The 27,505-nt window shown below is 44.1% G+C and overlaps 1 protein-coding gene across 2 annotated transcripts in view; it reads right to left on the reverse strand.

Moving 5' to 3' along the window:
* The window catches only part of ADTRP (androgen dependent TFPI regulating protein), a 301,601-nt gene that overhangs the window by 216,816 nt on the left and 57,280 nt on the right, over window positions 1-27,505 (reverse strand). For both annotated transcript variants that reach the window (XM_085606588.1, XM_085606587.1), the window contains exon 3: window positions 9,660-9,761. In XM_085606588.1, coding sequence (XP_085462714.1) covers window positions 9,660-9,761 — 102 coding nt within the window. The remainder of the gene's footprint in view (window positions 1-9,659; window positions 9,762-27,505) is intronic.

Raw genomic sequence — 27,505 nt, forward strand, 5'->3', positions numbered from 1 at the left:
GGCCAGGATGTCTCTCTCTCTCTATCGCCATGTTGGGCGCCCTCATGTCCACACATATGCGGACTCGGCTTGTTTCCCCTTTCTTCGGGACTACCACCACCGGGGAGACCCAGGGGGTCGGCCCATCTGTTCTTTCTATGATACCTGCCTCCAGTAGATCCTGGAGCTCCTTCTCCACGGCTTCTTGCAGGTGGAATGCGATTTTTCGGTGGTGCTGCGCTACCGGTGTGATTTGTTCGTTTATGTGTAGTCTTATTTGGCAGTCTTTCATTTTTCCCAGGCCTTGAAAGAGTTTGGGGAACTTGTGGATGATAGCTGGTTTGTCAGCCACTCGGTATAAGATGTCAATCAGTTTCAGTCGTTCTGCGGTGGCCAGGCTCAGGAGGCAGTCGGCCTCAGGTCCCTCGATGACGTGGATGTATGCTGATATTGTGCGATCTTGATACAACAGTTCGGTTGCAAATTTCCCAAGACACGTCAGTGGCTTTTTGGACATCCACGTGTACTCTCGTACGTGTGCGTTGTCCAGCTTGGGGGGTGATTTCATTCGTTGGTATTCCGTGACGGGCAGGTAGTTTAGTGACGCCCCACTGTCTAGCACGAACTTGGTGGGGTGAGCCCCAATTCTGATGTCCAATCGCGGGTATTCTTTCAGCCGATCAGGGTCGGCTACACAGTAAATGTATTCCTTTCGGTCTTGGGAAATTGGTGATGTGGATCGAGATTCTCCTGATGACGACCGTCAAGACTGATATGTCTTGCAAGAGTGGCAGCTCGATTGTGACGACCCAGTGGATGAGTCTCGTCTATCCTGGACTGCTCTGACATGGTGACGACTGCTTGAAGGTTGAGGTTGCCGGTGCCCTCCCCTTTGATCACCTTTGGGTACTGCCCCGCACATGCTTTCAAAGTGGTTGTCTCTACCACACTTCCGGCATTGTTGGCCAAGTGCTGGACATGCGTCGGCATGTAGGAAGTCGTAGCCGCATCTGTAACATTTGAGGTGTCTGTCTGACCGTTCCTTGTGATGTTGTCTGCCTTTGTGTCCATTGCTTGACTGGTGGTGTTGTCTCTTGGATCTGGAGGAACGCCTCTGTGGTGGTGATCTTCCATGTCTAGGCCGAGACTGCATCCTAAATGCTTGTTCTCGTCTCTCACCTTTCCCAGCTTCTATTTTCTTCGCATGTTCGTCTGCTTGCTCTTCTACTCTCGTCATCTCTTCTATCTCATCCAGCGAGTAGCTTTTCTTGAGCAATTTGCGTCGTAGTGGTTCAGAGAGGCATCCTTCTATGACTCTCAGCCGAAGGGCGTCTTCAGTTGAGAAATTGTCAAATTCACAGTATCTCGCAAGTCGTCTCAGCCGTGTGACGAACACCCCCATTTGTTCACCTTTCTCTTGCGCGGCCAGATTGAATGTGTACCGCTCGTAGTCAACGTTCCGTTTGTGGAGGAACTTGCGATCTAGTGCTTCGCGAACTTTGTCATAGGTACCAGAGGACTCAGCCGGTAGTTCTTTTATGATCCGTCCGACTTCCTTGCCAATCAGGTTCTTGAGGGCAATCAGTTGTTCTTCACGGTCTGTTACCTTGGACGCTTTCATGAAGTCCTCGAAATCTTCTATCCATTCTTGCCATCGCGGACCCATGCCCCCGCTTGATTCAAGAACGAGGGGCTCAGGGCGGCGCAGGAATGAGGCTCCAAACATACTTGCGGGCGCTTGGTCGGGCATTGTTCAGTTCTCGTTGCTGTTACCCACTTTGTTCGCTCTCTGTTGCACTCACCAGTGCCTGTTTGTTGCGCTTGTTGTATTTGCCAATGGTTGTTTGTTACTTCTCTTGTCTTTACCAATGCTTGTTTGGTGCTTCTGTTGCTTTTACCAATGTTTGTTTGTTACTTCTCTTGTCTTTACCAGTGCTTGTTTGTTGCTTCTGTTGCTTTTACCAATGTTTGTCTGTTACTTCTCTTGTCTTTACCAATGCTTGTTTGTTACTTCTGTTGCGTTTACCAATGCTTGTTTGTTGTTCTTGTTGTATTTACTAATTCTTGTTTGTTACTTCCGTTGCATTTACTAAGGCTTGTTTGTTGTTCCTATTGCATTTACTAATGCTTGTTTGTTATTTCTGTTTCATTTGTCAATGCTTGTTGCTGTTTGGCTCATCCGCCTGACTTAAAGATGGCCGCCGGTGGTTCCTGACAAGGGATCGGGCAAATCTTGTGCCTGATTTTAAGATGGCCGCCGCGAGAATCTCGTGTACAGCGAGATTTTGGCTTTTCAAGTGGCCGGAGACCCGCGCTGGTTCGCGCTTGATTTTGCTCGATGTCACTCACCGGGGCTCCGCTTCTGGGCGCCGCTACCATGCCAGGTAGGGCTATTTTCTTTACTTTTTGGGCACTGTTCGCTGTTGCCGCCGGGGTGGGCTCCCGGTAGGCTCTTTAGATACCACGAGTGGCTCTGGGTCAGTCGCCGCCGGGGTGGGCTCCCGGTAGGCTCGTTATGTCTCACGCTCCAGCCCCACACGCAGGGCGAGCAGCTCTGGGTCAGTCGCCGCCGGGGTGGGCTCCCGGTAGGCTCGTTACGTCGTATGCTCCAGCCTCCACACGCGGGCGAGCTCCTACTTTGTCGCCGCCGGGGTGGACTCCCGGTGGCACGTCTGTCGTCGCGCTGTTTCCTCGATAGCTTCACGCACACGTGGAAGCTCCCTTCGTCGCCAGTTGTAGTGTTCCTGTGGACACCAAGGACACGGACACAGAGCATAGGTGGTCAGCTTCTTTTATTCGATACTTCCTCATGTTGGGCTAACGGCTAACTGCCGTCCCTAGCCCTCTGCTCCTCCCTTTCCGCCCGCCCTGGTCCCCACTCAGGCCGGTCCTAGTGCCTGACCTGTTTAGTCAGCGCGCATCATTACAGTATGTAAGAGATTTAGTAGGCTCAAAAGGACTGTTGACCTGTAATCGATGAAGCACAGATGCAATGGATATCTCATAGTTTTTGCTTCATCAATCAGGAGTGATAGTGCAATTTTGTTTGGTGTGGTTCAAGTTCGTTTTGAAAAGCCTGTTTAGTTGAGTGGAATGATGGCATTTTCTGAGGCCCAAGTTACGAGCTCCTGAAAAAATGTTCTTGCACAGTATTTTGCTTCATTGTCGATAAGGGCTACAAGGCGGTAGTATTTGGCAGATGTTTTGTCTCCTCTTCATGAAGCCAGCAATGATCCTTCTGTGCAGACTTAGTTATAAACTGGTGCGAGTTTTTCCGCCCAGTAAGCTGGATCAATTTTGCAGAGAGCTGGAGAGATTCCATGTGGGCCAGGGGTCCCTTCACTTTTGCCCTTCATTATCTGCCTTTTGATTTGCTTGACACTTCTCTGGAGAGTGATTTTGGCCAAGCTGCTTGTGCCCGAGAGGAAGGAGTTGGTTCCCAAATTTCCTTTGGGATATTGCAATTAATGCCTGATGTTGATTGGTCCTGGCTGGTCAAGCCAGGTACTCCCTCAGGGGCAGGCTGGTTAAAGTGGTCAGTCAAGAAGTTGACCCAGGTTTCCTCCATCAAGTGCGAGCTGATCCCACCCTTGCCAGAGTGAAGCAGACTATTGGCAGTGCCCAGTGCCAAGATGTTACATCACAGAGTAATTTAGCCCATAGTGTTTGTCTAGCTGCCTTTTTATGGTCCATTTTAGTTTATTTCATGAGTCTTTGTTCATTGTTGTTGGGCATCACCCGATCTTTGATACAGGCTTCTTAATGTCTTGTTTACAGCCCTTTTTAGCAATTGTATTTGCTTAAATTGTGCTGGGGGGATAAACCCTTAATATCCCCCACTTCTGCGCTTACTTGAGTTGCGAATTCCTCAGCTAGCCCTTACATTAACAGCTCCCAGCTTGTTATGACACTGTCGCAGAATCATAAAATTTGGTGAAAAAGGCTCTTAGCTGAATCAGATAGACCGTTTAAAGGGAGAATTTGATCCTTTCATTGTTGATGCTAAATGATAGATCATTGACTTCCATGGATCATTGATAGGCTCCAGTGAATGCCTCAAAGGTCGGCTCTTTGGGGAGATGGTCACTGTCCTCCAATTTGCCAAGATGAAATAAAGATATGTAAGCTAGTAGTTGTATGGTGACAAAGGTGTAACCTATTGTGGAGCTGGCGGAGTTTGAATGATATGAAGCGGCCAGCAGATAGTCCCCTGGGAGGCGTCCATTAAGTGTACATAGATTTAGATGTGCTAAGTCACCCAGGAGTGATTTTCCAGTTCTACTTAATTTGCCTGTTCCATTCACTCCTCCCTTGAGTCTGTATGTTCCAGTGCAGGAATCGTGCTGATGGAAATTCATCTTCAGAGGAGAAGCCCAAAAGGTGAAGATTAAAATCTCCTGAGACCACAAGCTCAGTAATCTGTTCTTCTTGTTGAAGCCTGAGAATTTCGTCCACAAGTGCTTTGGAGTCCTTTAGCTTACCTTTGGGATGTATGTAAACGTTGATAATTACAATCTGAGTTTTGGCTTTCTGGCAGTCAATTTGAATTCTGATTGCGTTTATAGCCAGTGAGTTGGAATGCAATGCCCTGCCAGTGCCTATATTGTTGTGGAGATGTATGTCACTAGGCCTCACCTCAGGTGACCATATTTTGCTTCTTTACAGGCAGAGACAGAGAAAGTTGTAAACCCCTATAGATGGTAAAAGGGTCTTCAAGACCTGTTTCCTGTAGGAGGATGATAATGGGGGATTGCAGATATGCCAAAACTTCTAAATCGATTGCTTTGATGGCAAAGCCATTCATGTTAGGTGAAGAGATTTAGATGTTTGCTTGCTTCTTGTGCTATTACCTGGCTTTTGTGATGCATTGTATGAGGTGTTGTCTATTGCTTGGGAGAGTCATCGGCAGTCTCCTTCAGAGGGCCCAGGTATGTGTGTTTGTGGCCTGCCAGGACGCTGGTAAAAAGTCTTAGTTATTCACCCAGGTGTGTTACAACATGTGTGGGTTCTTAGCCAGTTTTCTCACTCTGCAGATGTCCTCATATTGTGCTCAGTTCTTATTCTCTTAGGGGGGCGGAAGCTCGCAAATCGAGACGAGTTGGTTGTTTTACTGGCAGGGCATTGACTTTGAGGGCTGCATTATAGGTTTGCTTGTGTTTTGTGTGGGGCCCTTCCTGTGTCTTCCTGCATGTTTTTTTCAGGTGAACTATCTAGTACGACTCCTGGTGTACTTTTGATTTCCAGGGTGATCCCTGTAATTGTAAGGATGTGGAGCCTCTTCTTTAGCCAATAAGCCGGTTCCGGCTCCTGCGTTCTCTGAATTCTGGCTCTGACAGTCAGATTTGCTTGCCTCCCTTGCACTGGGACTGCTGCTACTCTCCACGGTTAATGATTCTCTGTTTATCCTGGCCTGACCTCTTGGGTGGCCATCTTCTGATTTCTTGCTGACCTGGTTGACACTTTTTTTGGTACTTGTGAGTTGGGAGATGTAGTATAATCCATGTCTCTGCAGGGCCTTGCTGCTGCTCTGAAAATGGTGTATTTTCCAAGTGGGTTGGTTGAGTTGGATTCTTTATTCCAAACTTTTCTCTGATGCTTCCACCGAGGTTTGTTACTTTACATTTTGCCCTCTGGGGAATTTAATGGGTTTATATTTGTGTTAGCTGGGGTGACCTCCTGCATATCTTGGGGGTTTGGTTCAGCTTTGCAGGAATGAGTATGTTCTGTACTTGCTGCATGAACTTTTTGGACTGGGGTCGACTTGTGCAGAGTTGTTTCTGATCTCCCTTGAGATTCTTGATTGCAGTGAAGAGCTAGTGCTCGTGTTACTGGATTGATGGTTATTGGACTAGTAGATTGCTTTATTTCTTGGAGTAAGTTGGTCAACATGGTGGGCAAAGATGATAGCTTATCTAGAACAGGCATGCAGGAGCAGTTTTGTTGTTATAAGTGTGCTTCAGACTGCACGTTTGATGAGATTATTGAGGTCGTCAAGTTTTCCATCAATGTCTGCTACATAAGTCACAAGTGTGTTGAGAAGTGAGATCTGAATGTCCATTTGATTTGACTGGTAATGTAGGGCATCTACAGTTAGCTGCATGGCAGGTATTAAGGATGACAAGCCAGTGCTTAGTTCTGTGTCATTATCTCTCTCTCTATTTTAGGTTTCATTCTTTGTCTACTGCTTGTAGAGATGTCCTGTACGTACAAGGCTACCAATTCCTCCCATTCTTGAGTACTGAGGTAGGAGATGTCATTTGATGCTACCTGGGTGTCCTCTAGTTTTTGTTGATTGTAGTGTTCTTGTTTAGGAGAGGCCATAGGGCAGTGTGTGGGGTCTGGAACAGTCGATGGTGTAATGTGCTGGCTTTCTGCTGTTAGGTGTAGCTCTTACAGCTGTTTTAACTTGTTTGATAAACGTGCTGCACAGGGCACAGCCGTGCCTGAGGCTATGGAGGCAATAAGGTTCTGATAAGGACTTAGCAGTTCTCCTTCTGCTGGTTTTTTAAGGGCCGGGTTTTTGCCTGTAGGAGAGCTGGATGTTGCCCTCTTTGGTGTCTTTCTGCCCTTGAACTGAGTTACTAGTTGAGGGTAGTGTGCTCAACTGGGATAGGGGCAGGCCCCGCTCTTTGAGTTAGGTGATCATTTCTGGCAGTAGCGGGGTCGTTAGCCCTATAAAGCCCTCATTACAGGAGTAAAGCCCAGCTCCTGGGCCCTTCACAAAACTAAATTTAGTGTTGATTTTTGGTTGGAAGCTCTGAGATGTCGGGGTAGGGGTGGAGGGAGTGTCCTGCAGATTGCCATTTTCTGCTAGTGAACCAGGATCTTAGCTGGGCCCATTGTCCGTAAGGGCCATAGGATCCTCTTTGGTGCAGATTGAGCGTGATTGTCTGAGAGATTGTGCAGTGCGTTACTCTCTGAAAGGGCCACTGAAAAAAGGCCCCCTCACCTTTCCTGACCTCATTAGAGGAGAGCTTAAGGGGTTCTCGCTCAGATCTTTAAGCGCCCTGTGAGGGAGGTATTTAGCAGTGGAATTCCATCTCAGGAGGGCACCTTTTGTCGGTATACAAACCAACTCCTGGCTATAAGCTGTAAGAAGGTAACTAGCTCCCTGTATTACAGGTGGGGTTGTGGCCTTCAGTGGGATGGGCTTAGGCAGCAGTGGAAGGGTGGTACAGTGCCCCCAGGCAGGAGTGAGAGTGCAAAACCACACCGGAACCTGGCACGGCTTCCGCAGCTCCTCCTCACCCCCTACTGTGGTTGCCATAGTGGTGTCTGTGCCTCACCTGGAGAACAGCAGGTGGATACATGCACGGGTAGTGTGAGTTGATGTGAGCTACTGTGTGGGGGAAGAATGGATTGCTTGAAAGACACAAGGGGGTAAGGCATTCCGTTACCTCCTCTGGTGCGTCATTGTTGTAATGCAGCTGTGAGTACCACAGCGACTGAGGCAAGGGGCAAGCTGAGCCTGTCAAAGGGGGCCCTACACCTCAAGCGATCTGCTTTTAAGATGCCTGAAGCCCACCTTAACCACCTCAGCGGTTAATTATCGCTGGGGTTGGATGGTTTCTAGCCTCCTCTGCCCAGTCTTGCAGCAGAACATGCTCTCTCTCTGCTGTGCTATACAGATTTCTGCAGCCCCTGCAGGCAGTGCTGCAACAGCAGGCAGCGAGAAGCAGGGAGGTTCAGGAGAGGAACTGTGGCAGGCTATGGCAAGGCAATGGCGAATTATGAGGAAACAGCATGTAAGTGGTGGGAGGGGGCGATTGTGATACCAGGATCCTGGGAGGGCCAGCAGTGCTGAGAGCAGGGTGGCGGGTGAGTTCTCTGGCCACACCTGCAAACCTAGGCAAGCCCCTTCTGCGCCCAAGGAACACCGCCACCTATGCCTAATGCGTTCTGCTCACTCTCACCTCTGCAGCCCCTCTCGTTGCTTCTTTCTCTTTGATCGCCAGGCCAGGCCGAGCCACTCTCCAATGCCCACTGTTGACTCACTGTTTGCCTCCTCTCTGGTGTTTAGGCTCACTGGCTTGCAGCACCGCTTTACTTCCAGTTCAGTGCACGATTCCTTCCAAGTCTCAATCATTGAATTGTATTTCTGGAGAGGTTCTGCTTCCAATTGTGATAGGGAAAGGGCAGGAATGCTTCGTACTTAACAATAGCCTGTAATTTCTCAGCACTAGTGCACAATGTGCTGCCTAGCGCCAATAGAGGCACTCTTGCACCATGGTACAATGGTGCCTGTGTTGTACGCAGGATTGTTTTTGTACAGGACGGGATACCTTCCTGTACAAAAACAATCCTCTGAGGCATTTCCCTCTTTATATTTGTGCTGCAGAATACAGGTCACATGGAAAGAGGAAAACACAAGAAGAATAAAAAAAAATTCCTCGTTACGGCATAGCATTTTGACGCATTCCCAGGTCTACCAGTAATGGTAAATATGAAAATGTGCCAAAATCCATGGGTTGATGTGTGGTAATATCCACGCTCCACCCATGAGATGCCTCCCTGGGGCAGAGTAACGCAGGTCAGCACTTTGCGCTGGGTGGCGTTACTCTAGATTTATCAAAATACGTAAGGCCATGCAAAGTGGCCTTGCATGGCTTGATAAATCAAACTTAAGAGTTGCGTCACTCTTGTGCCTCATTGCATGATGCAAGAGTGATGCAACTCTCATAAATATGCCCCTCAATATCTGATCCTATATGAGTTCCCATTACATAGAAGTGCACCAAATTTGGGGCAGGCGGTTGAGCATAGCCGGCAGTGCCGGAGTAAACCCTGTGGAGGCCCCTAGGCAGTCTATATGTCGGGGGCCCCCTCGCAAATTAAGAATGCTTGATTGTAATTTTCTTTTAAGATCAAATCAATATTATTTAGATCCATTGTTGCGGGCCCCTGAAAGGAGTGGGGCCCATAGGCCAGTGCCTGCTTTGCGTATTTGGCAATCTGAAAATGATAGCTGGAGTGGGACAGTGGAACCCTCTGCTCTCCATCACTGCTCAGTTTTTTCTCTTTTTAACTATAAACTGCAAGAATATCTTTGGCTTCAGAGCCCTCTTATTTATACATTTTGATTGCGGTGTGGTAATTGACTGACTGTGTTGCATTCATATTTATGTGTATTTATTATTATGTGGTTATCATATTTTGTATGCGCTTTCTTTCAATCTTGCTTTTTTCTGGTACAAGTGTGCAATATAAAATAAAGAAAGGCAAAATACAAAAACATTTTTAAGCCTACAACACCGTTTTCTAGAGAGAGGCTGAGAGAAAACAAGAGAGCTAAGGTGAGAGTAAAAATGAAAGACAGAGAGGCAGAAAGAGAAGGAGAGGTAAAAGGTGAGAAAAGACAAATTAAGAGATAAAGTGTCATACAGAGAGCAGAGATGAGGTGAGAGGAAGAAAGAGCGGGTGGATTGAGAGAGAAAGAATTAGAGTTAAGAAGGGTCAAATATTATAGACAGTTACACTAACTGGAAAAAAATAGAAAAAGTATTTTGAAAATGCAGAAGAATAGAGAAGATTCTGAAGATTGCAACAGAAACGGTGATTCAGGCACTGTAAACACAGAGAAATATTGCATTCTACTTTTTAAACCATCAAATGCAATGTTGTCACACGAAAGAATCTTTTTTGTAATATGTTTTGTCGGAATTAACCAACAGCAGACTCACCATAGCATGATTTAACCACAGAGGAATGAACTCGTCGATACCCTTGGGGTAAACCAGCTCTCTGTTATACGAGTACAATCCCCAAAAGGACGTGAACACAAACTAAAAAAGAAAAACATGCGTTTAGCGACAACAACTCACAACAAAAGAAATGTATGGTGTAGCAAGATAGACAGTCTAAACGGTCACACAGCAAACAAGCTTTAATAATCACAGCTTTAATAAGCAAATGTGCAAAAGTATGTACACGGACCCTGAGAGCACCTTTTGTATTTACCTTTGTAATGCTAGTATAAATGAAAACAACAAGCATTGTCACTGTGAAGGCTATCTTCCCATTAGAAAAGAAATACATGAAGACATGCATTGTGAATGCTGTATTTTTAAGGATGCTTCTTCCTGTGGATTCCTCAGCCTTTGAGTATGTTCTAGCCATAGACTGGACAGGCATTCTTCACACTGCAATAGTCCCCGACTGCTAGGTGGGTCAAATGAGACCCGGTCATGACGCCATACATAACAACACGAGCCTTTCCTTATAAGGCGCCATTTTATCTGCTGGTGTCAGTTCCTCTTTTACAGTGCTCTTGCAACACGGAAATACTACGTAGATATATTATAACGTACTAATCTTTACGTGCTAATTGAAAACGTTTTTAACATTGGAATAAAGATAAACGTTTTGGAGATACATGGGCCAATCATTTCCACACAGTAGGACTGATGTAATGTATTTTCTTTTAATAGAGTTTGTAAATATATGTATTTTATTAGGTTTATTATGTATGGTTTTATTGTTGTTATGATGTCAGTTCTAGAAAAGTTAATTGTTGCCATAGAATTAATAGTCAATTGATATTACTTCCTGTGATGTGACTTTCTGTGCTGTCACATTGTATGCAAATTATAGGGTCTTACATTTTCACTTTCTGCCCAGGGCTGGATAATAAGACCAGAAAAGTAAATGCATAACAATTTACTGAGGTGTTTTCATCAACAAAGTGCCTCGAAATATTTTGAGTCACTCTATTGAGAAGCCTTAGCAATGTTAGTGGTGTTTTCACCCAATAAGTGACCATATTTGCCTGTGTGCCTGCACCATATTGAAGATGCAGGCTTTCAATGCAATAAGGTCTTTGAGGGATGTGTTGACTAAGCATCACTCACTCAGGAGATGGTGCAAAGGTTATTCTTTGGTAAGAGAGGGTTTGAAAGATCTCCAGGGATTCCTGACGTCAGGTGCATTGACAGAGTGCTCCCCTCACGCCCGTGATGGCGAGGTTCCACACTCGCTCCGAATATGGACAGTGGCACTTAAGGAAGATAATGTCAGTGCAGTATGGGCCGTGGTAGACTCCCCGCAGTCAGTGCTGGGCCTCTCTGCATGCACACAGCACACCAAGCGCCTAATTCACACAGAACATGAAAGCAGCGTTGTGATTGGCTATGTTTCCGGTACCTCTCGCAGCTCTTCCTACCTCCACACGGGAGGCAATAACCCACGAGGACGGAGGACACAGAGAAAAGGGAGATCAGTGTGTCCAAACTTCCAGAGGCTCGTCAAGTTGCAGGAAAAGTAAGCAAATGTTTTTACCTTATTGTTGAATTAGTTTTTAACACACCACTTTCATATTTTGCCAGCCACCACTGCCTCCAAGTGGTCTTTAAATCCACAAAACAAATTATTCATGCATTTGTAAGAAGGAAACAGAATACCCTAACCATCAAACACTGGTCAAATCAGAAGTTTCTTTGGGTTGGTCAAAGCGACTTTGGGGTACTTCCAGCTATGGGAGCCCCACATTCATAGCACATTTTTCCATCATCTCAAATTAGTGACCAAGGTTGGCAACGGATGGAGTCGGTGGTGCCCTTGCAAAATGCAGATGACACCTACAAACGAATAGTTTTTTGGGTACTCACAAACATTTTGCAGGAGGGTGCCTGCCACGTAAAAAGACATTTAAAACTATACCTTTCAAAAGCAGGAGTAAGTGACTTTCCAGGGAGGGAACATACATAATTATTGAGGATGCATGGGGGGTGAAATATTTTTTCTTGTGGCGAAATAATAATAACAACTTAACATGTGAGATAAATAGACACGGTGGACTTGAACATTGGACTTCTGGGAACTAACCAAAGAAAACTTGCTGAGCGGGTGTCTGAACCAACTCTATCCACAATAAGGTCCTTCATACTAGATATGCAGAAACAGATGTCAGAATCCTGGCTTTGCTGTGAATAGTCCGATCTCAGGATTGGCGTTCTGCTGACCCTTGCACGCTTCCATCTTTGCCATGCAGCTGATAAGAAAATCAGTTGTATCTCAAAAGCGGTGCAAGTCACAGTGTGCAATTTGCACACATCGTGTGTGACATACACAATGAGACATTAGGTCCTCTATGTGTTTTCTATACTGATTTAAAAGAACAAAGGAAAGTTAGCCAAAGCAGTGCGGTTAAACTTGATTGGATGGGAAAGATAAGTAGAGATATCATATGGGACATGAAATTAGGAAGACATGAAAAAACAGGGAGGAGCATTGGGATATTTTATTTGAATGTGATCTCGTAAAGAACTAATAAATGTTCCAAATGAATGAGATAGCAGAATCATATGGATGGTGGAAATGCATTTAAATGACAACAAATCAAGTGAGCATGGGTATAAAGGAGAACTGTAGAGTGATAATTACCCTTTTGGGTGATGTTTTATGTTACATAAAGGATGTACATTGAATTCAAGACGACCTCAAGTGTCCTGGTGGCACAGGGACTTTACAGACTTTACATATGAAGATAAAGCACTCTGGGGCTATCACAAGCCTTCATTGCCTCACAGAGCTGCACATGATTATCTATGTTCAAGATGGTGCATTGTATAGTGTTGTGACCTGGACCGTAAATGCATTGCTCCATCCCCTGATGCATCAAAAGGGAAGAATCTTGAGCAGATTCCAGAATTCTGTTTTGAAGGCATGGTTTTGGACGTTTTTTGTGAATATCTGTAGGGGGAAATGTGTGCCAACTGCATGGCATGCCAAGTGTATAATGCAGAGGGATCTGAACAGAATGCGCATTTTTACTGGCCGCCAAAAAAAGCTATGGAAGGAAATATCCTCTCTAAGTTCTTGGCCTTTATATATATAGAATTCTTGCAGTATTTTAGGGCTCCTGTGGTCTACTCACTAATAAATTATTAAGTAAACATCATCAGGGTGTTTGGTTAGTGTTCTGAATTGAGCAAACTCAGTGGGCAATGGGAAATATAACAATCTGAACAGTGCTATGAAGTTGGCCAATAGTAGCAATAACACAAGTAAAAAAATAATGCGGCAAATGGAGGGCACCCGAAGTTAAGAGAACAATAGGACATTAGACAGGACCTGAGTGGGGATAACAGAATGGCTTAGTATCTATCAGACAGTAAACAAGATGGCCGTTTAAGGCCAATACTATGTGTGATTTGATGTGGGTAAATGTGTACGTATTTGTTGGGTGTAATCCGTTGGTCAGGGTAGGGTGGTCAATGGTACTGAATGTTACTGTCCATACAAGAAGATCAGGAAAGAATGATTAAATCCATGGCTTTTAGCAGCTAGCTCCTGACTTGTTAAGAGTGAAGTGTTGAAATGGCCCAATAACATATTGTAAAATGATAGGGTTCGAAGAGTCATTTAGACAAGCAATTAGTCTAAATGTGGTATGAAAAAAAGAAGAAAGAATTGACAGCCGACAAGTTTATTGATCTTTACAACTTTCAGTTGCATACATTATTCAGCTATATTTTACAGAGAATTTCAGTATATCAATGGACAAAATAAATCACACAATAGTTGCTTCATTCCTAGAACATCTAGATATTCTTTGAAAGGTCCAATGAGGTAGATCTCCTATCCGCAACAAAGGCATATTCTGGACTGGGTTCGCACAAGGAACATTGCATTGAAAGAAATGATGCTGCAAACCACACTGAGGTTAGATCAGGCATGAATACCAGTATCATAAACCAACAATCAACTAAGATGACAGTCAAATACAAACCAAAAACATTGCCCAAGTATATTATATACACCCTTAATAAAGCAACACTAAAACCAATGCCACAACAAACAATGAGAAATGGACAATCTGACAGAGTGAACACATATCATAGCCTCTTTAACAAAATGCTTGGAAAAATAATCATCCTGGTTTGTCCATTTAAACAAATGTGATCAAAGCAGCAGATACACATACAATGTCAGACTACTGAAATGTAGCAGTCAAAGCAGACACATTTAAATGCCAAAACCAATGAAATGGCAAAAATAGACTGAATTTCAGAGATCCATAGACGAGACTTATAAAGAGTTAGACTAATCAGGTGCAGTTACCTCTTCAAAACCCTAGTGGAAGGAAATAAAATGTGCCTCATTGATAAATCCTGTGCTACGCCTGATGAAAGACCACGGGCCATTCAGAATTATCATTCCTACATAATTGTGGTAATCACTTTACAATCATGAGAATAGATCATGTAAAACCAGGAAAAATTGCATTAACAAAATGCACAGTAGAGAGTAATGAACATGTGGCTGATTTTTATCTGGAGTGGCGACCTCAGAGCAGCACTTTTCATAAATCAAGATTGCTACTTTTTAACCCTTTCTTAAAATAATATCTAATTTTTCCGATAATATTCTGGGACTGGAGGTAGAATAGAAATAAGACATCTGGTTTATTTTGGGGACAGTGCATTTTTCACCAATATTCTACGATTGGAGTTAATATAGTAAATATCACCTCCCAGTGTCCACCAAGCCTATTGTTGCTGTGGGGGTGCAGTTGAAGGCAAAAAACTCCATCAACAGAGTACACCCAGTTGCCAGTCACCACAGAGGACATTGTGAAAATAATCATCAGCATGAGCCTAATACCCTGGGCTGAATATCGCAATGGTCCACATTTGCAGATGTTGACCTTTTTACCCCTTTGTCCATTGTAAGGAAGGAGAAAATAGACTGTATCGCAGCATATGCAGGTCTGTTTCTAGAGCGAAGTAGGACAGAAGCAAACCTTACATAAAGGACATGCTGAAGAAAACTTCAAATTAGAAAGGTTAGGCATACTAACCCTAGAGGTAGATACGAAAAGGAAAAAAGAAAGAGCAATGACAGTAAGCAAAGAAAAGCGGCAAGATGGCGTCCGCTGGGTCGGAAGTGTGAGCTGGTGCTTCCGGTCTCTCCACCTGCACAAAGGGTGAAGCATTAAAGGGAAGAAAAAGCCCCCGATAATGCATTTATAGCCGCAAGGAAACGTACCATAATCCAGAGGACTGCCTGTCCGACATGATCAGAGCTGGGGCTGTGGCGCTGACTACCAGGTTACAGCAGCTCACTCAGCTGCGCTAGAGAGTGCCGTGGAATTGGCGCTGGTGGTATAGCGCGGCCATGACGGCAGACAGAAGCGTGAGGGGAAAGGGGGGAGCCGAATCAATCAATACGACGATGCCTCCCAAGGCTGGGAGAGGGAGGTCTCTCCCCCTAACTGACACTGCGGGGACTGGAGCTGGAGCGGGAGCCGTCAAGAACTCTGCTAGCACAGCTACATTGTCGAAAGAAGGAAAGAATGGCAACGTTGGAGATGCCTTGGGAGAAAAACGTGACTGTGCACCAAAAGAAAGCCTTGGTATGCGCATTTTTCCACCTATGTTTTGTGCGGGAAAGAAAAGAAAAAAACACAGAACGCTTTACCATATACTCCTGAGAGTGAAGGTATGCGAAAGATGGCTGAGAGAGGTAAAACCCCACATCTTTCTGTGTTACAAGGATCTGTGGGGGGGGGGGGCTGGCTGCTGATAAGTCGAATGTAGCTGATGCTGGCATTATAAGGCAAGCCGAAGAGGGTGAAACCCTTGCGATGGAAGGAGCAGAAGGGGATAGAAACTAAGATACCATGCCATTGGACATACTCAGCCCCGCTAACGTTAATGCTGAATCTGAGAGAGTGGCCCTTTCAATACCAGAGATTTCAGGTGCTAGGAGTAAGGGCGATACCCAAACCACAACGAAGGAGATAGACTCTGGGGATAATTTTTACTCCCTGTCTGATCATTCGGACTCTTCCGATGAAGAGATAGAGTCAATCCTGAAATATCGGGCTAGGGGAGGTTTGCATGGCAGTGGAGTCAGTGAACTAAGTAGCAGGCACCCCGATTACATGGGTGTGGATACCCTGGGAGCCAGCCCACGGACTGTCCGTAAGAAACAGGACTTGAGAAAAGGGGTTATGCAGGCGGCTGGTAATGATGCTCTGCAATGGGACTACTCCTTTTCGCCAGAGATAGGGGCTGGCAGTGGGCGCATCCTAGAGCCTAATAAAGAGAATACAGCAGAGAGATCTGGGGAGATCTCGCTAGCCCTGATATAGCAAACTATTATGACTCACAGGGATGAGACACACACCGAGAGCCAGCGAACACAGAGTGCTTGTCGTAAATTGCAGAACTCTGTCTGACGTATCACAAAATCATGTTCCGAATTTATCGAGAGGTTCAATGAAGCAGATACTCGGATTTCGTGCCTGGAGGATGAGCTGGCAGCTCAGAAGGCGGCAACGGAGGCCTTGCGGTCACTAATGGATGATACACAATGGAATCTGACTGATCTGGAAAACCGGCTCCGGAGAAACAACGTGAGAGTCCTGCAAATTCCAGTGGGCAAGGAAGGCCAGGATCCCCGCAAATATATTATTGAACTATTCTCAGAAGCTTTTCCGGAACTGACGCAGTGGGACTGGCAGCAAAAGATCCAAAGAGCACATTGATTCCTGTTCTCTCCTCGTGCAAGACCAGGACAAGCCGCACCCACACCAAGAGCGATATTAATATCATTCAATAACTTTTTGGCACGCAAAGCTGTATCTGATCTTGCGTGCCCTTATAGAAAGAGGGCAGGGAAAGGGGCAGAGTTTTTTGTTAGGCCAGATTTTTGCCATCAAACAGTGGAGAGGCGCTGGCACTTACATCACCTCATTGCACCATTTCAGGCTAAAGGGGCGCAAGCCTTTCTGCTTAATACAGCTAAGTTAAAGGTACTATATACGGAGCATACTCGCTTTTTACCTCCTAGGTACAAGCAAATGAGTATTTGCAATCTATCTGAGGCAAGGGCAGGCGGCTGATATTGTTGAAAACTGTAGGATGTGATTAATTATGCATATCTGTTCGAACTACCAGGTGTTCTTGATTTCGGGGGCTTTCAGCCTTCTTTTGTCTGTTCTCACTCTCTCATTTACAGGGTTTTTTCTATGTCTTTGTTGTATATTGCCCTATGTTTATCTTTTTTCTGCAAACATCATCTGCACGGAGTTAGGTTGTGTGTATTATGTAGGCTGGGGTGTTTGATATTATAACACAGGGTGGTGTGCAGGTGGGGGGAGCAACCGGGTGGCGGGGGCTTGTCATCGCAGGGACCATTGGTCCTAAAGCCTTACTGCGGGGGTGAGGGGGGGGCGGTGGGGTTGGACAGGGAAGAGGGGGTGGGGGCAAGTGTGGGGGTATGGGGTGACTGATAGGGGTAAAAAAGAAGAAAAAGCAATCCACAGCATGATAAATGGGATGACGATGAAAGAGCAAAAACCACATAATAGGAGTAATGAACGAGGTAGCACGGCCACATTTAATGGAGGATAGGATGGTTAAATTAGGATTACATATATGTTCTTTGAATGTCTGCGGGCTAAATAATAATAATAAAAGACAAAGAGGAGCTGCAGAGTTGCGGGTGATTCACCCTGACCTAGTGTGTCTACAGGAAATGCACATGCCCTGGGGCAAGCGGAAAAGTCTAACAGAATTGGGTTATGAGGTATTGGCATGCTCACAACAATCCACAACGACTCGGGGGTTGCAATATTAGCTAAACGAGAAATCCAGCAATCAGGTCAAATCTTAGTGGACAAACAAGGTCGCTGGGCTATTTTGGAATGTATTGCAGGGGAGCTAAGTTCACGTTATGTACAGTATATGGCTCTAATTTTGATGAGGTCTCATTTCTGGAGGAGTTAAATGTGGAACTGGCTTTATGGCCAATGCTAACTTACAGTGAAGCAAGGATAATGCTAATAAATACCAGCTTTATAGGGAGAACTGCTATGAATACGGTGAGGACACAGGGCGCTGTCTAGCGCAAAGACTCCGCTCAAAAGAAGCTTTGCAAAAAATCGGTGCTATTAAAAATCCCCAGGAGATCTTAAAAATCTTTCATAACTTCTATGAGGAGCTATATGCAGAAGAAAAGGCAGGAGGGCAGACTACTGAGATACAGCTACAAAATCTAGTATATGAGTAGCTGGGGCAGGAGGAGGCAGTGATCTTAGATAGACCAATCACTGTTGAGGAATTGGAAGAGGCTATAAACAGACTGACTAGTAGTAAGGCGGCTGGGCCCGATAGGCTACACTTGGAGGTTTACAAGACCCTCTTTCAGGAGCTAAAAGTGGATATGCTGGCTGTGTTCAAGCAGCACAAAGTGGATCGGTGCCAGTATCCTGGGATCAGGCAAATATTTAAAAAGAAATATAAACCACCAAATCGCCAGGGGTCTTATCGACCAATATCCCTAGTCAATTGCCGAAAAGGCCTTCAATCGTGTCACGCCGGATTTCCTATGGGTGGTTTTACTGCAGATGGGGTTTGGCCCTGGGTTTATTAAAGCTATTCAGGTTTTATATCGATCTCTCATGGCCAGGATATGTACGATGGGGCTAGAATCAGAACCAGTGTGTATCTCCAGAGGGAAGAGGCAGGGATGTCCCTGTTCCCCACTTTTATTTGCCTTATACATTAATCCTTTTCTAAATATGTTGGAGAGAAGCTCCGGGATTAAATCTGTTATTACAGGGCAAGATTGCTTTTGTGCTCTCGCATATGCTGATGACATAGCGGTTGTAACACCTGATCCTGTCGCAGCTATACCAGAAATTGAACCACTAGCATATATGTTTGGTTCCATCTCAGGTTATAAACTGAATGCTGCCAAAACTCAGATTATCTGCCCGAATCAAACTACTGACAAAGATCCCAGAATAGTTAAAGAGGCAACATATCTGGGAATCAGGATTAGGGCGTGTCTAAAGGAATTGGTTGAGGTCAATTGGGGGGCCATTTTGGGTAATGCGAGGCAACTTTTGGAGAGGTGGGAATGTGTACATCTCTCACTGGTTGGAAAATGTAATAGTCTCAAAATTAATATATTGCCCAAGATTCTTTATTATTTTAGGTCAGATCCACTGAAAATCTCCCGAGATCAGTCACAACAACTACAATCAATGTGTGCTCAATTTTTATGGGCCCCGGGGAAACCACCTAGAGCGATGCGTTTTATAACTGTCCCTCGGGAGAAAGGAGGGTGGTCAGTCCCAGATTTTACACTTTACTATTATGCTTGCATATTACAGAACATGTGGATACTTTTAACAGGAGAAGAGGGGGGCAACATTGCTGAGGCCCCAGATGGACTTGTTTGTTTGAACTGTTTGTTTGAAATGTTGGGAGGCAGCTACTACAAAAAAACTTGTTTTAAGATCATGGTTACGACCTTTAAGGTGTGAAAGGTAGTGCGGAAAAGCCTCCAGACTGAAGGGCTGTCGTACTATACGCCCACTTCTGCAACAACAATACTGCCTGCGATTTTTTGGGATCAGACAGTTGAATACTAGAGACTTATAGGCATTAGGCAAATTGTGGATTTTTACGATGAAGGGGGTCTGTGCTCCTCCTTTTCAATATTGGCTGATAAGTTTATTCTGCCTAAGAATCAATTCTTTTAATTCTTACAAATTTGTGATTTCTTGGGCAAACGGCCCATATTTAATTACATTTATTTCTTATGAGCTCCAGTGCCTATTTTAAGTCACTTTCTACACACTAGAATTCACCACTCATATTGCCCACGTGCACTCACCACATACGGCGTCCTCAGATCAAAAGAACTCCGCCAAAGTAGCCACCAGGCCCATCAGACATTGCAGCACCGGTCTGGTGAGGAGCACCCTATGATGAAGCATGACACCCTAACAAGTGTGTGAGGGCATTATGATCTGAAATTCAGATCTCCCAGCAACACTAACTCCGGCTTGATAGCACCCATTGGTTCATCTGCCCGATAAAGGAACTACCTCCTTTCTTTGTTATATAAGATACACAGATCCAGTCCCTAAATAGACTAATACAGAGTATCAATATTCTGACCGTTCGCCATATTACTTTACTACCTTCATATACAATAGCAATCAAAATTGGTTGTTAAATATATAAAATTAATCCCTCAACAAGAGGTGTTGGATATAATAAGGAACCTCCTTGACACTTGTCCTTCTCCAATATGAGTTCCAACTGAATTCATCATCGACTTATTGAGTATCGCAATGCAAAATAGCGTTTCCAAATTTTGTGGTGAATATTTCCTTTAAATTATTGGAGTCACCATGGGAGCTTCTTTTGTGCCAAACCTAACCAAACTTTACATGGAAGACTTTGAAAAAAGGCTCCTCCTAAATGATAATATCAGATTTCGCTCCAATATAACATCTTGGAAACACTGCATCAACTGTATTTTTTTTATTTGGGCAGGTTCAGCCTCTGAATCGAACTTTTTTCATCAATGGCTGAATCAAAATAATCCTCATATTCAGTTTGCCCTTTCATCTAGCTCAAGGGAGATACATTTGCTAGACATGTTGGTATAGCATGATCAGGGGCTCATCTATGTGTCTATGTTTTGAAAACCAACTGAAAATAACTCTACCTTGCAGTATTCTAGTTTTAATCCACGAAACGTAAGAGACAACGTGTCCTTTGGCCAATTCCTTCAGATTCGTCGGAATTGCTCAAAGAAAGATGATTTCTTTCAAGAGTCCAACACACTTATCTCTTGCCTGTTGGAGCAAGGTTATCCCACACATCTCCTCACTGGGCATGCAAAATAGCTTGGTACTCACATAGGGATATTTTATTACCTCCTCAGAAAAAAAACCTCTAAATCAAGGTTGACGTTTGTCACTCAATTTACACCTGCTAGCAACCAGCTAAAAGAGTTGATTCTCTCTAATTGGAACATTCTAAAATGTGTTGAGACTGACCTGAATGTACCTATGTTCTCATTTAGGAGAGGTAGGAATTTCAGAGACCATCTAGTGAAGGCAGAACAACCACGTGAATTTACACTGAGTTGTTAGATTACCCTGTATTTAGGACTAGATCCCGTCCAGGGACATTTCAAATGCAGAGCATGTAGTGTATGTGAATTTATGTGTGATATCAAAGTATTTTAACATGCGAATGTACATTTTACCTGGACATGTCATACCAATTGTAACTCTTAAAATGCTATTTACGCCATATGGTGTTCCTGTGGCAAAATTTACATTGGTATGACCTCCCAACTAATCCGCTGCAGGATTTTACAACATAAAAGTCGAATCCATTATGGGATTATGACTGTAACTTAGGTTGAGCACTTTCAACAAATGAGCCACTCAGAATGACAAATTAATTGACAAGTGATTGAGCAAGTTTGCAGGACTGAAAATGTAATCAACATCTCTCGAACTATGACGATCCTGGAATGTAGATGGATTGATCTGCTGAATCTGCTATCACTGGCCTTAATATAAATTATGAGACCATACAGATGTTGTCCACTCTATGAATTTGATCTTACAGTTTTGATTCTATTGCTGTGATTATATAACATCGACTCATAAGCTTTGTGCTGTGCTAGGTATCATTTTCATTGCACAAAAATGCTCATTTTTTATTGTACATATATTTGTGTTTTTAGTGACTGTTTTTGTTTTTTAGGTCTCGCCTAGGCAGCGTGCATGCGCTTCTCTAGGAGAGGGCCTTTAGCAATCGGTCTTCACTTCTCAAGCACTCGCGCGGCCACGTTAATTACAAACAGATGTCCCCTGCGCGTCGCTGCTCGCTCCCGTAAGGTGGATGCTGCACAAGCGCGAGTGCTTGAAAAGTGAAGACCACTTGTTTCTTGTGTTGTGGATCACACACCAGCTGAGGACAGCACATTCATGCAGACGTCTGACATACCACTTAAAGCAAGAGCTCAAGGTCCATAGCTTTAGCCTGTCATGCACTTGTTTCACTGGCCAAGTGTGTGCGCTCCTTTCTTCCTCGCTCTTCCTATATTTCTGTGGGCGTATCTGTCATCCGCTGTGCCTGTCATCGACTCTGTGTGCGCGTGTTTATGTATTTGTGTTCAACACTCACTTTGCCTGGTATTATTTGTTTCCCTGGTGGGCTGAGTATTTGTGTATTTACTTCTGCCTCTCTCTCAGCTATGCCCTCTGTCAAGATCTATATCTATTATTGTGTATTTGTCGCTTACAGCGTTGGTGTGTCTAGTATTTTCAATCTATACTTGTTTGTATGTGTTCTCACTCTCGGTGAACGACACCCTCTTTGCATGGGACTCTCTGGGCATGACATTCTATGTCAGTCTGTCAGTCACTCTGCGTGTCCATGGGGTATCGGTCCTCAGTCAGTGTATCTGTGCGCCTCTAGATGGGATTGTGCATAGACCGCTTTCTGTAGCTGTCGCTTAGTGTTCACAACTTTGTGGGCTTGCGCGCATGAAATTCTGCGTGCCTATTACGCTGTATGCCGGTCACTCGGTGTAACTTTGACTTAAGTGCACGTGGGTTTGTATGCAGACAAGTATTAGCTTTATATGTGCACGCGTGTGTTTGCGTGTAAACCTGAGAGGGCTTGTCCGTCAGTCCCCGTGTATGTCTTTTATCGTAAGAGACCGTGTTTATGCCACTTCGTAGATCTGTTTCACTGCGTTTATCTAGCATTGTGTGGGAAGTTGTATGTCTGTGTGTCTGTGCCACCTCATGCTTGTGCCCCAACTGTTTGTGTGAGACTGTTTCCGTCACTCTATCTGTCTGCCATTCCGTGTGTTTCTGTAACCTCGTTATCTGTCACTGCCCATAGTACTGGCTACTTGTGTGACAGATTGTGAGAGGGCTCGTGTGTGTTTTTATTTATTAGAGGTGGGCGAGCGAATAAATTAACAGGGGTAGCCGAACCAGAGCCAAGCCAAGGCTCTGGCTCGACTCTTAAAGCCTGTGCACGAGCAAAGCCCTGAAAACGTTTGCTATGTAAATCATACAACATACATTAAATAAAATGTGATAATGCCTCTTCAAAATTCAAAAAAGTGTCTTTCTGTAACGTGGAAGCTTTGACATTAAAACGATACATTGTAGCACTGCATTGACATGTACTTATTAAAAATTATAGTTTTAAACATAAACCATTAATGAACTAAGAGACAGGATAATTATAATGCAAACCTTGCATGCGACCAAAATTATTAAGCGACATTATAGTCTATTAAATTAAAAACACAATAGGTATTTGTTCAACTGGATTCGGGACTCACAAAGTTGAAAATGCTATCATATACGATAATGAAACAAGGATTGGCATAGCCAATAGGTCTCTCCTTTGGGACCTTATAAGTGTTTAGTCATCCAACAGTTGATGTTGTTGCACCAAGGATATTGTGCTGCATAACTAAATACTTATAAGGTCTCAAAGGCGAGACCCATTGGCTATGCCAATGCTTGTTCTTCATTCTCTGGCCTTGGTGATCGGGTCTATGTCCATTTCTATTTAACAATTCTGGATGATATGGGCCTTTTCTTGTTTGCTTCCAAATTGCTGCCTGCACATCCTTGCGATGCCCTATATCTCTATACTATTGTTGGGTGTCGGATCCATTTGGTCTTGGTAGAGGATAATGATACTGGTAGAATTATACGTAATTTCTGTGTATTATACATTTTTTGTGATTTACTTTTTTCATTTATTTTAGGATGATGTGTGTGATTTTACAGCATTATTGTTATTTTGATTATAATTGTGGGCCTTCCAGGTACATTTCACTGCAATCTCCACAGTGCATTGTGTTCCTTTGAAACCAATGCTCTCCCTCTGGAGTTAGGATAGTGTGAGATAAATTATAATGTCTCTTGTGAAGTTGGCTTTATTCCCAGGGGTTGCGCACACACGGCATTACAATACCAAGCCTTTACTGCGTTTGTATCGCACACGAAGGTCATTTAACATGGATGTCTACAAATTAGCTTTGCAGTTCTTTTCTTTAGGTAAAAATGTACATTAATTGTATTTTTCACTTCTTTTTAGTTCATTCTTTTTATTTATTTGATATATATAGTGAAGTCCCCGCACTGATTTGGCAGATTTAACTCATTTGCTGGTATTGGATTCATGCCGCACTTCAAGCCCCATAATTATCTCTCATGTCACACACTTAGGTGCATATTAACTAGCCAGGCGATAAAATTATCGCCGCTTTAGCGGCAGAAAACTGCCGCTAAAACAGCGATAATGGGCTTGATAATATGCTCTATGGAATTCCAATTGAAGCCCATGTTAGACGTCCTTCACATTTAACATGGGCTTCAATTGGAATTCCATAGAGCATATTATCAAGCCCATTATCGCCATTTTAGCGGCAGTTTTCTGCTGCTAAAACGGCGATAATTTTATCGCCTGGCTTGATAATATGCCCCTAGTGCGATTGTTGTGATCGCCTCAGTGGTTGGGTAGTTGGCTTCAGTCACTCACAGCCGTGTAGATTTAAATGCCTCTGATTTGAGTGCACGCCGACTGGATTCCGACTTATTGCGGTTTTCCTTGGCATTTTGAAGTATGCACCTAGTGATTTTGATCTGGCCTGCTTCGAATATATTTCGCATATATTGCAGACATTGCTAAGGCCTTGCAGTTTTAAGACCTATATAGATTTTCAGTAATTGACTTTAAGAATTCCTTTAATAGGATACTCCGGCTCATTCGGGTTTTATTCCATTTGCCTGGACGTTTGATGTTCTTCTGGGTGACGCTTCAACTGCATCTGCATCTCCGAACACTGGAAGGTCCCCTTGCTTGTTGGACCCCTTGTTGGTTCCTTTTGTTCAATTAAGTAAGTTATGTATATTAGCACTTTATTGCTGTTTATACTTGTTTTTGGAGGTTCACTGACACAATATCGAAACCATAAATATTGTGATAACAAAATATTGTGTGAACAATATCGATCACAAAATTATCGTTTTTTTATACATATAAGTACAAAATTATCAGGGGGGAAAATTCGTTTTGCACTAATATCAAAAAATATTTTTTACTACATATGTAGTTTGAATAATTAAAACTTAAATATTTCAACATATAACATTTATATAATGTAAATTAATTATGTTTAAATGATATTTAAAAATATTTATAAATATTTACTAATATAAACAAACCCATAAATATATATGTGTGCATGTTTATATACACATATATAATGTAAAACCATTTAAAAAATATGTTTAACTTTTATTATAATTTTATAATTGTTTTTAAATTTACCACTATACAAATATATATACATGGACATTACCTACTGGCGGTTAGGACCTAGTTTCCATAGGAAAAACATTTTTTGTTTTCTCAATAACTTTGGCGCCGGTTGAGGAATCTTCGCGAAATTTTCAAAACTCCGGTCAGCTACTGTTTTGAAAGTTTCGAGGTGATTCGTCAAGCGGGGGCCGAGAAAAAAAGGGGGTCCCAAAACGCGTTTTCCCCACGTAATTTTCCATAGGTAACTTTAGACAAAGCTTCAGCCCGAACTGCTGAACGGAATTACACCAAATTTGGCAAAAAGCTGGGTCTTGGTTCAGAAAGATCCCTTTTTGTTAAATGGTGTAAATCCGTTCAGTAGTTCCTCAGAAATTAGAAAAAGAAAAAGTTTTGATATCTAGGGCAGTGGTGGGTTCGCGAATCCTCCCGAACACGAGCGCCATTCTAATTTGCTGCCAACACTCCAAACCAGGAAGTGTTGGTAGTCATCTTGTGACTGGGTAGAACAGAGTTACAAGAAAACAGAAAAAAGAGGTTAAAAATCGAGAAAAGGGGGCAGGGTAGAAACACCCTGACGTCAGCTCAGGGGGTCCTACAAGGACCAGAACTTGGCGGGTCCCGGGAGCCCCGCCAATTAATTAGCGAGGGCCCGTGGGGGCCCCCGGGGACCGCCACCTCCCCGGGGCTATGTTTTTAAATAAAAGATGTGTGGGGGGCATGCCCCGGGGGCCACCACCTCCCCGGGGAACTCTAAACTTAAATTCGGGGGTCCGTTACGGACCCCCAGGCCCCAGGGACCACCACCTCCCCGGGGCTTTTAAAATGAAGGGAGGGGGGACCGTGCGGCCCCCCTCCTGGAGCCCTCGATGGCCCTGGGGATCACCACCCCCCAGGGCCGGCTCCTGCAGTGTCCCGGGGGGGGGGTGAATTAGACTTTCTATGTATTACCGAAACCTGGTTAAAAGATGACTGCAATCCAGATATCGCATTTGCTTTGCCTCCTAATTTTACCATCTGTAGGAAAGACAGAGAGAACGGCAGGGGGGGGAGGAGTGGCTATCATTCATAGAGACACTCTACAATGGAAGAAATTTTACTTACAAGGGCTCAAGGGGGCTGAAAGTCTTGGCTTCTGTTGTGCCATAAATGGATCATCCTCATTCTCTGGAGTGTTAATGTACTGCCCTCCAGGCAACAGCAGTACCTTTTTGGACTCATTAGGGGATACCCTTAGTCAAGCCCTGCTTAGATACGCCAACTTTACATTGCTTGGAGATATTAACCTACACCTAGAATGTGGTAATAATCCTGGGGTCACCACCTTTTTGGAAACAGTCACTCCACTGGGCCTGAACCAATTAGTTCAGGGGCCGACACACAGGGCAGGACATACGCTGGATGCAGTCTGCTCCAACCTTACCTCACTTCAGATAGAGGCTCCTATCCCGCAGACCTGGTCAGATCACTATTTTATTCTTCTGGCCATCCCAATACCTAAGATGGCACAGGAAGCCATGAACAGCAACACGGGGGTGCCGAGGCATAAATGGCATCTGCTAGCCACTAACCCCATAGTGCCAGATGAATGGAAATTGCCATTGTAAAACCACTAAAGAAAAAACTAAATATAGACCCTTCTAATCTTTCCAATTATGGGCCCATATCCTTACTACCCATTGGTCTATAACGAGAGATTGGTCTATAATGAACTTTCCAATTTTTCTGAATCAGCTCAGATCTTCCACCCTCGTCAATCTGGCTTTCGCCCGAAACATTCCACGGAATCCACGCTACTGGAGATATCGGACACCCTGAAATTTATTACAGACAATGGCAAGAAGGCAGTGCTGATCCTTTTGGATCTATCTGCAGCTTTTGATACCATCTCTCATAACATCCTGCTAGCCAGACTAAAATCTTGCGTCATCTCCAACATTGCACTGGCCTGGATCACATCCTTCCTGTCGAATCGGAGGCAAGCAGTCTCCCTGGGTACCTTTCTCTCCTCAGAACGCACCATCACCACGGGAGTCCCACAGGGTGCCTCACTTAGTCCACTCCTCTTTAATATATACATGGCCTGCTTATCTCCCTCATCTCGGCTTACGGGATTGAAGCAACATCTTATGTTGATGACACTCAGCTGATCCTGTCCCTTGAGAACAACTCTACGGAAGCTGAAGAAAATTTCAAAGCCTGTCTTACGGCGGTCATCAAATGGATGAAAAACAACCACCTCCCTTGTAATACGGAAAAGACAGAAATCCTGCTGATAGGGAAAAATAACCCCTTTCAATCCAAGTACTGGTGACCTGAAGAGGCAGCAGCCCCTCCATCCACTGTGGAGGTGGCTAAAAATCTGGGGGGGTGGTTTGACTCCTCCCTCTCCTTCAAACCCCACACAC

The sequence above is a fragment of the Triturus cristatus genome, chromosome 5_2, assembly GCF_964204655.1.
Source record: "Triturus cristatus chromosome 5_2, aTriCri1.1, whole genome shotgun sequence".
In the NCBI taxonomy this organism is placed as follows: Eukaryota; Metazoa; Chordata; class Amphibia; order Caudata; family Salamandridae; genus Triturus; species Triturus cristatus.